Source organism: Mustelus asterias, chromosome 21 (genome assembly GCF_964213995.1).
Source record: "Mustelus asterias chromosome 21, sMusAst1.hap1.1, whole genome shotgun sequence".
NCBI lineage: Eukaryota > Metazoa > Chordata > Chondrichthyes > Carcharhiniformes > Triakidae > Mustelus > Mustelus asterias.
Window position 1 is genome coordinate 10,328,417 of NC_135821.1, and position 13,111 is coordinate 10,341,527.

General features: G+C 49.0%; 1 protein-coding gene across 4 annotated transcripts in view; it reads right to left on the minus strand.

The window, feature by feature from the left end:
* The window catches only part of LOC144509092 (serine/threonine-protein phosphatase 6 regulatory subunit 3-like), a 116,439-nt gene that overhangs the window by 28,874 nt on the left and 74,454 nt on the right, over nucleotides 1-13,111 (minus strand). For all 4 annotated transcript variants that reach the window (XM_078237430.1, XM_078237428.1, XM_078237432.1 and 1 more), the window contains exons 11-18: nucleotides 12,426-12,490; nucleotides 9,906-10,021; nucleotides 8,729-8,814; nucleotides 6,772-6,861; nucleotides 5,518-5,615; nucleotides 3,566-3,623; nucleotides 1,890-2,023; nucleotides 584-702 (exon numbers count right to left, since the gene is read on the minus strand). In XM_078237430.1, the coding sequence (XP_078093556.1) occupies nucleotides 584-702; nucleotides 1,890-2,023; nucleotides 3,566-3,623; nucleotides 5,518-5,615; nucleotides 6,772-6,861; nucleotides 8,729-8,814; nucleotides 9,906-10,021; nucleotides 12,426-12,490 (766 nt within the window). The remainder of the gene's footprint in view (nucleotides 1-583; nucleotides 703-1,889; nucleotides 2,024-3,565; nucleotides 3,624-5,517; nucleotides 5,616-6,771; nucleotides 6,862-8,728; nucleotides 8,815-9,905; nucleotides 10,022-12,425; nucleotides 12,491-13,111) is intronic.

Consider the following 13,111-nt stretch of genomic DNA (forward strand, 5'->3'; position numbering starts at 1 on the left):
TTATGAACTTTCTTGCAGACTGAGGACAGATAGCGTTCAGTGGGGATGAGTTCAAATTAAAGGTTATTCGTGAGTGTCACAAGTAGGCTTACATTAACACTGCAATGAAGTTACTGTGAAATTCCCCTGGTCGCCACACTCTGGCACCTGCTTTGTGTACACTGAGGGCGAATTTAGCATGGCCAATGCACCCAACCAGCACGGCTTTCGGACTGTGGGAGGAAACCCATGCAGACACGGGGAGAATGTGCAGACTCCGCACAGACAGTGACCCAAGTTGGGAATCGAACCCGGGTCGGTCCCTGGCGCTGTGAGACTGCAGTGCTAACCACTGTGTCACCGTGCCTCTGTAGAACTTTCCCTACTGAAATCGAATCGCAGTTTCTCTCACCCACTTCTTTACAGAACTGGCCAGAAGGGAAGGTTCACCACAATGAGCGTTGATTAACAATTGTCAGTGGGTTCCTCGCACTGGCTGTACCCGCAACAAAGGCTCCAGTCGAAAGGGGCAGATGAGAAGTTGCCACCAGTGTGAACACCTCTAATTTAAAGGGAGCCAAAGTTGCACCGTTTAATCACCCACCTTTGTGTGGCTCTAACTCCGCTTTCTCGTCCGTGGGCTTTATGGTGCTCGGTCCCCCTTCATCATCCTCCTCTTCTTCAGAGTCTCTGCTTCCTTCGCTGTCTGTGCTGCCAGAGCTTCTGCAAGACGCACACAGGAAATTAAGATGTGGTGTCAGCGTATGCGAGTTTCAGGCTGTATTAACGGAGCACTAACAAATGATAACTTGGTCATTTCTGCTCTTCAGGTGGTTTGAACAGATGATAAATGTGTGGAACGGAGTAACTGACCTGGAAGATCCCGAAGGTGATTGCACCGGTGTTGAGTTGGGTGATCTCAGCTGAGCCGTGCTGGGGGAGTGGGGAGAAATTAACTCCCCATCACTTATCAATGCCCAGTGATTGTGCTAGGAAGGGACTTGGTGGGGACAGGGTTGGGTTTGGCCAACACTCATACCCACTGCAATACAACCACTTTTTAAAAATAATCCCTTCGTGGGATGTGGGCATCACTGCCAAGGTCACCAGTCATTCCCCATCCTAATTGGCCCTGAACTGAGGACTTGTCAAGCCATTCCATGATGGCACAGTGGTTAGCACTGCTGCCTCACAGCGCCAGGGATCTGGGTTCAATTCTGACCTCGGGTTATTGTCTGTGCGGAGTTTGCACATTCTCCCCGTGTCTGCGTGGGTTTCCTCCGGGTGCTCCGATTTTCTCCCACAGTCCAAAGATATGCGGGTTAGGTGGATTGGGCCATGCTAAATTGCCCCTTAGCGTCAGAGGGATTAGCAGGGTAAATGCGTGAGGTGGTGGGGATAGTGTCTGGGTGGGATTGTGGTCGGTACAGACTCGATGGGCCGAATAGCCTCCTGCTGTAATGTAGGAATTCTATGAGCAGTTAAGAATCAACCAGTTCTATGAGTAGTTAAGAATCTCTGGAGTCACATGTAGGCCAGACCAGGTAAGGACGGCAGATTTCTTTCCCTAAAAGGACATTAGAGAGCTAGATTGATTTTTACCATCAAGAGTTTCACGGCACTGGCATTTAAATCCAGATGTATTTTTATTAATCTATTGAATTTCTTAATTAATTGAATGCAAATTCCCTCAGCTGGGTGGTGGGATTCAAGCCTGTGCTATTAGCCTGGGCCCCTCGATGTCGAGTCCAGTGACATTGGCACTACGCTACTATTTCCCTGCTTGCGATCGCAGTTCATCAAGGGAGCTCCGTGAGCTGATGGAACCCAGCTCGTGGAACTGTACCACACTGTGCTCAGGAGTGAGGGTCGGAAATCTCTCTCTGACAAACCCTAGCCTGTGCCCGTACCTTGGCGCGCGCGGTGCATCGGTTGCAAAATGCACGTCCTTTTCTTGCCACACGTCATCTTCGTCCGAGCCTTCGTCGTCATTGAACTGTCGTATTCGCTCCTTCCAACACTCCTCGAACAGGTTGGTGTTTGGCTGAGAAATGAAAAAGGGGAGGAAAAGAAAAAAAATCAAGCTTGCGCCCGAGTTCTGAAATCAGCCCTGCCGTATAAATATTTAAACTGAGAGATAAGCAGCTGGCTTCGATCTCAAGTTTAAAAATAGAAATCAGTTCACCCACCAGCTTTCCTTTCGAACGTTTTTTCAGAGTAGGTGGGTTCACTGTGAATTGAAATAGTGCAATGCTTTGTAAGAGTCACAACTTCAGTGCCGGCCAGAGATCAACGTTTCTGACTTGCTCCACTGATGAATCCATACGGAAAGACACACACCCCATGACTAGCTGCACAGACCAAGGCGGCCCCCCCCATTCTAACCCATGCCAGAACTCATCTGAAGGCTACTCAGATGGTGAGGGCAGGAGAGACGTCACCTCAGGTTCGTGCTCTCGACTGCCACCCCGCTGCTGTTGGAGGGAAAAGATGCAATCTGAACGTTTGGCTTGGTATGATGCTTTTGTGGTTGAATGGCCCCAATGACACCCGGGACTTGCAAGCAATCAGTGCTCGTTCACCTCAGCTGCACAAGGGTTATTCGCACCTTCGGAATTGTATCCCAGTAGGTCCGTGAGAGATGTTAGAGAAGGTGGGGAAAAAACCGGAGAGGTTTGCCATGTTAAAACTGTGGGAAGTACAAACATTCGACGAGTAAAGTTAAGGGCCAGGAGCCAATGTACAATCAGGGTTCATGAAAGCCAAATTGCATCATAAATTCTCTCATCACAAACACTCGCCTTTATCAATCAGGCTATAGATTACAAAAGCAGAGGGGTCACGAGGGAGTTGTATCCAATTTTGGTGAGGCCACAGCTGGAGTAGTGTGTGCAGTTCTGGTCGCCACAATATAGGAAGGACGTGATCGCACTGGAGTGGGTGCAGAGGAGATTCACCAGGATGCTGCCTGGGATGGAACATTTAAGTTATAAAGAGAGGTTGGATAGGCTTGGGTTGTTTTGTCTGGAGCAGAGAAGACTGAGGGGACGACCTGATTGAGGTGTTCAAGATTATGAGGGGCATGGACAGGGTGGATAGGGAGCAGCTGTTCCCCTTGGTTGAAGGGTCAGTTACGAGGGGACACAAGTTAAAAGTGAGACGTGGGAGGTTTAGGGGGGATTTGAGGAAAAGCTTTTTTACCCGGAGGGTGGTGATGGTCTGGAATGCGCTGCCTGGGAGGGTGGTGGAGGCGGGATGCCTCACATCCTGTAAAAAGTATCTGGATGAGTACTTGGTGCATCATAACATTAAGGCGATGGGCCAAGTGCTTGCAAGTGGGATAAGGTGGGCAGGTCAGGGCCTTTCATGCGTTGGTGCAGACTCGATGGGCTGAAGGGCCTCTTCTGCACTGTAGGATTCTGTGATTCTCTCAATTTCCCATGTGAGCAGAGTCATTAAAAAGCCCGATTTTCTCCCTCAAAACCCAAATTCACCAGGGTCTGAACGCGAATCTGTGCCAAAGAAATGTGCACATTACGTTAGCGGTGCCATCGTTAATGCGTTGAGAGACAGGAGCTATACTCACACTATCACTGTTGGCATCGAACACAAAGCTGATGTTTGCTGCTCTCTCAAATGGGGAACTGTAAACCAAACAGGAAACAAAGCATAAATATTCACCTTTTCAAAAAGCCAGAAGTGGACTTTGCCAACATCGCACAAGAAGAATTACCTCAGGTAAAAAAAAATTCTTAAACCTTTCAATTCAAGATTTCTATAAAAAACCTTGTAACTGCTGGCAATTCCTAAATGGTGACTTCACATTTAAATATGCACCATTGGAAGGTCACGCAACTCCCAAAATCTTACAGTAGAGGAGGAGACCATGTGTCAGTGAGGTCAGAGGTTATGGGTTTTATGGGTTTATCGCCCTGCCCTTTCTTACATTTTTATTTTTCAGAATATTTACCCGCTTCTGGCTGATTGTTAAATATCTGAAAGGAGTTGGACGTGGCCACAAGGGCCTTATCCTTTTACCCCTTATTCTTAGACTGTGACCCCTAATTCTGGACGCACGGTGGCACAGTGGTTAGCACTGCTGCCTCACAGCGCCAGGGACCTGAGTTCAATACTGGCTTTGGGTCACTATCTGGATGTGGAGTCTTGCACGTTCTCCCCGTGTCTGTGTGGGTTTCCTCCGGGTGCTCCGGTTTCCTCCCACAGTCCAAAAGACGTGCGGGTTAGGTAGATTGGCCGTGCTAAATTCTCCCTCAGTGTACCCGAACAGGCGCCGGAGTGTGGCAACTAGAGAATTTTCACAGTAACTTCATTACAGTGTTAATGTAAGTCAACCTGTGACACTAATAAATAAACTTTAAAACTTTTTCGGGAACATTCTTCCCGCATCTAGCTTGTCCAATCCCATCAGGATTTTATGTTTCTATGAGATCGCCTCTCATTTTTCTAAATTCCAGTGACAGCAAGTCCATTCAATCCAGTCTCCCTTCATATATCAGTCCAGGAATCAGTCTGTTATTCAACCTCTCATTTCCAGATAGAAGTAACCTCTAAACGACCTCTGCAATTGGCTGCTAGATATCACCTTACTTGCCTTCCTTCGTTACCTGGCCATTTGAAAATCTAGGTTTCCAATCTGCTTAGTCGAATAATTTGCTGCGTGCAAGTGCCTGCATGAGGCCTTTCCCCGCTGTAATTTGATGAGAAACCCACCGGAGTTGTTTCGACCCTTGGTTTCACAGTGCGGTGTGTATGACCACAGTTGGCTCACGGACTCTGCACTCACCGAGAACATTAGAGCACCAAGAAACCCTTTGTAACTTGTGTTATCCTTACATAATCTGTGTACAACTGCAAGTGGCACAGTGGTTAGCATTGCTGCCTCACAGAACCAGGGGTCTGGGTTCAATTCCAGGCTTGGGCCACTGTCTGTGAGGAGTCTGCGTGGGTTTCCTCCGGGTGCTCCGGTTTCCTCCCACAGTCCAAAGATGTGCAGGTTAGGGTGGATTGGCCATGCTAAATTGTCCCTTAGTGTCAGGGGGACTAGCTAGGGTAAATACATGGGGTTATGGGAATAGGGCCTGGGTGGGGTGTGGTTGGTGCAGATTCGATGGGCCGAATGGCCTCCTTCTGCATTGTAGGTTTCTTTGGATTCTATGATTATAGGTGGGATGAAGGAGTAGAATATTATAGTTAAATTCTAAGTTTAAGTCTATTTATCAGTGTCACAAGTAGGCTTACATTAACACTGCAATGAAGTTACTGTGAAAATCCCCGAGTTGCCACACTCCAGCGTCTGTTCGGGTACACTGAGGGAGAATTTAGCACGGCCGATGCACCCTAACCAGCACGTCTTTCGGACTGTGGGAGGAAACCCACGCAGTCATGGTGAGAACGTGCAGATTCCGCACAGACGGTGACCCAAGGCGGGAATCGAACCAGGGTCCCTGCGCTGTGAGGCAGCAGTGCTCACCACTGTGCCGCCGTGAAATGGTTACACCACCAGTGAACAGAACTCACTTCACACTTTCCTCCTGCTCGGCAAACTCCTCATCGTTGAAGCCAAACTGGTCGATGAAGGTGGAGGTCATCTGTTGAATCTGATAGTCGGAGAAAGCCTGAACGGGGAAAAGAAAAGCAACAGTGATACAGCCGTCAATCAGAACAGTGAGCGAGAGACAGTCATAGACGGCAATCAGAGCTCAAAAAATGCAGACTCGCCAAAGTAAATAACAGCAGCGGCGAGCAATGGTAATCCTGTGGTTTAAGTCACTTCATTTGGAAATTGAGGGACCAACTCCTAATTCAGTCAAGACAGCGGATGCTGGAAAACCTCAGCAAGTCCGGCAGCAATTTTCCAGCATCCTGTTCTTGCTTCAGATTCCAGCGTCCGCGTTATTTTGCTTATCCTAGTCGTGCCATTGGTCCCACCACCTGCCCCGTCTTCACAGAGTGTAAAGCCGAGTAGTGACACTGCCCAGTCCCATCAATAGTGGAACCACCATGGAGACTGAAGAGAACGCGAGGGGCACAGGTATGAGGTGCGAGGGGCAAGGTTTAAAGGAGGTGTACGAGGCATAGAGGGTGGTGGGTGCCTGGAACTCGCTGCCGGGGGAGGTAGTAGAAGCAGATACGATTGTGAGTTTTAAGGGGCGTCTTGACAAATACATGAATAGGATGGGAATAGGGGGGAGTATGGTCCCCAGGAGGGTAGGGGGTTTTAGCTCAGTCGGGCAGCATGGTTGGTGCAGGCTTGGAGGGCCGAAGGGCCTGTTCCTGTACTGTAATTTTCTTTGTTCTTTGAAATTTGTTCAGCCAACAAGCTGACTATAATTCGCCCAGTACCCTATCATTTCCTTCTCTCCTATTTTTTTTATTCACTCATGGGACATGGGCGTCGCTGGCTGGGCCGGCATTTATTGCCCATCCCTAGTTGTCCTCGAGAAGGTGGTGGTGAGCTGCCATCTTGAATCGCCATGTGCTGTGGGTTGGCCAGCACAGAGTCTATGAACCGTATATTTCGTCTGTATAGCTTGCAAGAAACAATACTTTTCACTGTATCCCAATAATATAATAAATTCAATCGAAAAGCTATATGACAATTTCCAACCCCCTTTATTTTGCCCGCTGACCCCCCCGCTTTTTTTTTTAACCCCTTCCGCGCCCTTGAAGAAAGATTTAAGAATGAATGGACAAGAGGGAGTAAAAAGCCATGGAGAGAGAGAGAGAGAGAATGCAAGCTTTTCAGTGTTTTGTGCTGCGCCCAGTTCATACCTGCTGTAGAACAGCCTCCTGTGGGAAGCTGAACTCTTTCAGGTCATTCTCATCGTCATCACTTGAGGAGTGCAGGTTCCGCATGTTTACCTGAGCCACAAACGTCAAACATGACTTATTGCAAAACAAATACAGCGAGGCTTTCAGTGCAGTATCAAAAGATCTCCCAAAAATATTAGATTAGACAGCCAATCGTTCTAAAAACACAAGACTGTCATGACTCACAGCATTGGGCTTCCAAAAGGCAGTGAATGCCTGAAGCAACTGCCAATGTCAGAGAAAAGGACACTTTAACCATGGGAAGCAAGAATCATAAAATCTTACGGTGCAGGAGGCCATTCGGCCCATCGAGTCTGCACCGACCATGACCTATCCCCATAGCCCTACCTACGTATTTACCCTGCTAGTCCTCCTGACACTAAGGGGCAATTTAGCACGGCCAATCAACCTAACTCGCACATCTTTGGACTGTGGGAAGAAACCCGGAGGGAACCCACGCAGAAACGGGGAGAACGTGCAAACTCCACACAGTGACCCAAGCCGGGGATCGAACCCGGGTCCCTGGCGCTGAGAGGCAGCAGTGCTAACCACTGGGCCACCGCCTCGAGTTAGAAGGAAATGCTGACGACCTTGGAGGGGAAGTTACCACCTCTTAACCAGGTGATCAAAGACGGGCTGAAAAAAAAAATAGAGGCACCGAAATCTGTTGACGCATTGCCAATGTCAGAGGGAAAGATACTTTAACCAGGGGAAGCAAGAATCATAGCATCCCTACAGTGCAGAAGGAGGCCATTCAGTGGCTAGCGCACACACCTCCACCGGCTAAGATTTCACTGTCGGTTCCTTCACTCTTCCCACTTCCAGAACTTTCCTCAGGCCTGCTGGCCCACCTTCCTCCTCATGAAACCAGTGAGCAGGCTCTAGGCACCTACTCGGCACCTGCAGCTGACTGGTGAGATGGTGCCCAAGTTCGAATTTCAGCTGAGCGTCAGCGGTATGTTTGCTGTTTCAGCCCCAGAAACAGGTCAAAACTAATTCCATCCGTTTATTATCGGTGCACAATGTATTTTTGGCCAGCGAGAACTCTAAAAGTGGAACCAGGCAGAATTCCTGCTCCTGGATACAATCCAGTGATCTGGCTGGAAGGTGCACATCTGCGCACACAATTGGGGCTGGTCTGCAATTCTCCGTAAGAAGTTTAACAACACCAGGTTAAAGTCCAACAGGTTTATTTGGTAGCAAAAGCCACACAAGCTTTCGGAGCTCCAAGCCCCTTCTTCAGGTGAGTGGAATTCTGTTCACAAACAGGGCATATAAAGACACAAACTCAATTTACATGAATAATGGTTGGAATGCGAATACTTACAGCTAATCAAGTCTTTAAGTTACAAACAACGTGAGTGGAGAGAACATCAAGACAGGCTAAAAAGATGTGTATTGTCTCCCTGTCTTGATGCTCTCTCCACTCACGTTGTTTGTATCTTAAAGACTTGATTAGCTGTAAGTATTCGCATTCCAACCATTATTCATGTAAATTGAGTCTGTGTCTTTATATGCCCTGTTTGTGAACAGAATTCCCACTCACCTGAAGGGGCTTGGAGCTCCGAAAGCTTGTGTGGCTTTTGCTACCAAATAAACCTGTTGGACTTTAACCTGGTGTTGTTAAACTTCTTACTGTGTTTACCCCAGTCCAACGCCGGCATCTCCACATCATGGCTGCAATTCTCCCCCATGGGAGAGACTTGGTCTGGCTTCACACATCAACGTGGGTGTGGGGTAGTAGAGGAACGCCATGCACCTGTGGCATTGCGTCCTAGCAAGGTGGGCAGAGAGCTGACAACCCCTGTGGGATATCGAGGTGTTTCGAGTGAAGCTGAAACTGGAGACGATTTTCAGCCAAAAGTGGCTGCAATGCTTGGACACTGGCCAGTGGCCCCCGCTCAAAATGCTAACTTACCAAGTCAACGGTGTTTTTCTTGTTCATTTCAGAGAGTGATCCCAACACAAACTTGTCCCATCGGTCCCTCTCTTCATCTGGTAGTTCTGAAACAAGGGCAAAAGTCAATTATGCAAATTCCGTCACAAGAATCTTCAGGGTCAGGGCAACACACCAAGTTCCATTCCTCTTAGATGCCTCTCTTTTTAGAAAACCATCAACATTTCATAAGTCCTTTGTGCTCACGATCATACCTAATGGGTTAAATCTGCATGTTGGTCACCCTAGGGCGGCACGGTGGCACTGCTGCCTTACAGCACCAGGGACCCGGGTTCGATTCTGGCCTCGGGTGCCTGGCTGCGGAGTTTGCACGTTCTCCCCGTTGGGACCGGTTCTGGGGGAGGTGGGACCTGTACAAATTGGACGGGTTACACCTGGGCAGGACTGGGACTGATGTCCTAGGGGGACTATTTGCTAGAGCGGTTGGGGAGGGTTTAAACTAATATGCCAGGGGGATGGGAATCTATGACAGTCCAAAGATGTGCGGTTAGGTTGATTGGCCATGCTGAATTGCCCCTTAGTGTCCGAAGATGTGCAGGTTAGGGGGATTAATACACGGGGTTATAGGGATGGGGCCTGGGTGGGATGCTCTGTCAGAGAGTCAATGCAGATTCGGTGGGCCGAATGGCCTCCTTCTGCGCTGTAGGGATGCTACTCTACACTCTATGAATGAAGGAAATCTATCCCGAAATGCTCTTCTTACTCCAGACATCATTGTTGCATAACCTGATATTTAACCCCTTGATCACCGCAAGCAATTTGCAACTTCTGTCTGTTTCCAAGATTGCAACGATCCACAATGCCAGCACCAGTCAGGTGGGCACTCAATGTTCAGATATGCAGTTAATTCTAGTCACTGCCAGTTACTGGTCTTGCCACCCGCTACCTGACAGCAAGATATCCATCCGGTGAAACTGACACTTTCCCCAGGAGGTGTAGGTAATTGGGATGGACAACGGGAATGGTTTTCAATCCCGATTGATCCCAATTTTAGAAAGAAAGCCGCCAGTTCCATGCTAATCCATCAGCACAACTGATACAAGACATGAGCTGAGAAGAACAGAGCAGCTCTGAATTCACTGTGGTGAATCGCAGTCGGATATTAATGGCGAGTTCTTCTGGCTGGCTGACAAATTACCTTTGATCATCTGTGCTATCGAAATATGGTTCGGACCATTTTCTGAATTTTGTGCCATGGCATTTGCTATCCTAGTTAAATGACCCATGTAGCCTTTCCGCTTGCCACCTTCCGACCTAAGAGGAAACAGAACAACATAGAAATAAGCCACACTCTCGGAAGTCACAAACACTAGTAGGTTTATAGATGGTTTACAGATGACCATTCGGCACTAACCCCATTTCCCAGCGCTTGGCCCACAGCCCTGGAGGCTACGACAGCACAAGTGAATATTTAAATGTTACGAGAGTTTCTGATTCAACCACCCATTCAGGCATTGAGTTCCAGACTCCCAGCACCCTCTGAGTGAAGAGGCTTCTTCTCAACCTCCCCTCTTAGCCTTCTCTCGTACCTTAGACCTATGCTCCCTGATTATTGACCTCTCTGCTAATGGAAAAAGTGTCTTCCGATCCAGCCTTGTATTAAGCAACTCAGTAGCTCCCACGGCATACGAGCAAGGCAATTGGTGTAGCATCAAACCATACAGAGTAGAAACTCCCAGATTCCAACCTGCGCAAGGTAGCTGACCTCAGCATGGCCAGTACCTGGGAGTGCTCCAATTGCTTTCACCACCCCTGGACTACGGAAGGGCAAAGCAGCCCAAGACTCCACTCCTGATCTCTACCTGGTGACATTTGTCATGGTGTCCTAAAGGACAGGATGATCCGAAGTGCACTGCCTGCAAGGGCAGCAGCAAGCCTCCTCCCATGTTGTACGATTGCATAGAGAGAATTTGTGGACAGCATGGTGGCAAGCTGCTGCCTCTCTGCTCCAGGGACCCGGATTCAATTCCAGCCTCAGGTGACTGTCTGTGTGGAGTTCACATGTTCTCCCAGTGTCTGCGTGGGTTTCCTCCCACAGTCCAAAGATGTGCAGGTAAGGTCGAATGGCCATGGTAAATTGCCCCTTAGTGTCGCAAGATGTGTAGGTTAGTCAAGGGACATGTGTCGGAGGGGGAGGGGTCTGGGTAAGATACTCTGTCAGAATCGGTACAGACTAGATGGCCTCTTCTGCATTGTAGGGATTCTATGGAATCAGAGAATCCTACAATGCAGAAGGAGGTCATTCAGCCCATCGAGTCTGCACTGACCATAATCTCACCCATAATCACATGCATTTTACCCTAGCTAGCACCCCCCACCCCCCCAAAAAAAACGATGGGGCAATTTAGCATGGCCAGTCCACCTAACCTGCAAATCTTTGGAGTGTGGGAGGAAACTGGAGCACCCGGAAGAAACCCACGCAGACACGGGGAGAGCGTGCAGACTCCGCACAGATAGTGACCCAATCCGGGAATCGAACTTGGCTCCCTGGCGCTGCAGGGCAGCAGTGCTAACCACTGTGCCGCCCTAATTAAAGAATCCTGAATGGACAGACAGATTGTGGAAATTCAGACTCAAGCTGCTTATCCATCTGTTGCAGGGCTCAAAATAACAGTCACTGCTTTGCGATCCACCCAATGAAATAAGAGCCACGTGGTCCGTTCTAGATCTGCACCGTTTAAGTGCGCTTCCATCTGCACATTAAGGTGGGACTGACTGCAATGGATGATGTTTCTGAGGCTTTATATTTAGCTTTCCTCACAAAACAGGTGCAAAAGCAATTAATTATTCCTAGGCAATGGCCTAGTGGTATTGGCGCTAGACAATTAATCCAGAAACTCACCTAATGTTCTGGGGATGGTGAAATTTGAATTCAATAAAAAGCATCTGGAATTAAGAATCTATTGATGACCACGAAAGCATTGTTGGAAAAACCAATCTGGTTCACTAATGTCCGTTAGGGAAGGAAATCTGCCATTCTTACCCGGTCTGGCCTACATGCGACTCCAGAGCCACAGCAATGTGGCTGATTCTCAATTGCCCTCAGACAACTAGGGATGGGCAATAAATGCTGGCCCAGCAATCGATGCCCATGTCCCACGAATGAATGAAAAAAAGATTCAATCCACAGTCTATGCCGAGTTAATTGACTTCAGCCAAGTCTAATCACTATCAAATCACACACACAGGGTGAAACAGGGATAAGATGGAAGGTGCAAAAACTCATTCTGTTCGGGATAGGGGGATATATCCTCCTTTATAAATAAAGGACTCACTCCCTGGGCTTGCCACAGTGGAGGCAACCGAGAGGATGCGAGTAGGTTTGAGTGTCCAGTAACGGATGACTTTTCTGGACAAGGCTTCTCAAAGTACCTGAACTAAGGAGGGGTGAGGGGAGCTGGTTAGTTCAGTCAGCTAGACAGCGCACGCGTGGCTCAGGGTAACGTACCACTAATCCCTATTCTGGCTGCAGTGTTCTGAAAGGTAAACGTTTGGCAGAGGGATCAGGGAGTGTGGCAAGCTTGGCTTTGAGTCAAGGGTTCCTCCTCCAACTGCTGGTGGAGGGGCTGGTGCCGAGATCCTCTCATCTCAATTGACATTTTTGCTGTTTCCTTCTCTGGATATCGCCTGCGCACCCCTCCATTTCCTGAATACTTACTGCACTTTTTCATTCTCTTCCCAGGCCGACACGACTCTGTGCAGCAACCGGCACTTCTGGAACAGCTGATAGGAAAAAGAACACAGGAATATTTCAGGTTCCAACACGTAAGCTGGCTAACGGTTCCGCTCTCGACCCCTCCGATGCCACGGTGTTGCCAGCCCGCCCGTCCAACAACCAGCCCTGGATCAGCTGCAATTCTCTCAAATTAAACTTCAGGCAGACCAGAGCCACCATTTTCGATCGACCTGCCAATGGAACAGCTCCTTACCATCATCGATTCCCTCCCTCTCCCTGGGCACTGCCTTATCGCAATCTCCGCGTTCTACTGGACCCACAGGCGGTCTAGCGACCCATATTCTCACCGTCACAACTTCACTTTCGCCTTCATGACACCAGATGTCTCAGCCCCTGCCTTAGTCCATCTGCGACCGAAACATCCATTTATGCACTTACCACATCCAGAGACTCCCTCAATGACCTTCTGGCTAGTACCCCATTCTCTGACACCCCACCCCGCCCCATCATTCCCCCAATCCCCTTCCCCCCTCCCACCCCCAATCATTCCCCCAATCCCCTCCCCCCCCCCCATCCCCAATCATTCCCCCAACCCCCTCCCCCCCCCATCCCCAATCATTCCCCCAATCCCCTTCCCCCCCCTCCCTCCTCCCAATCCCCCCCCCCCA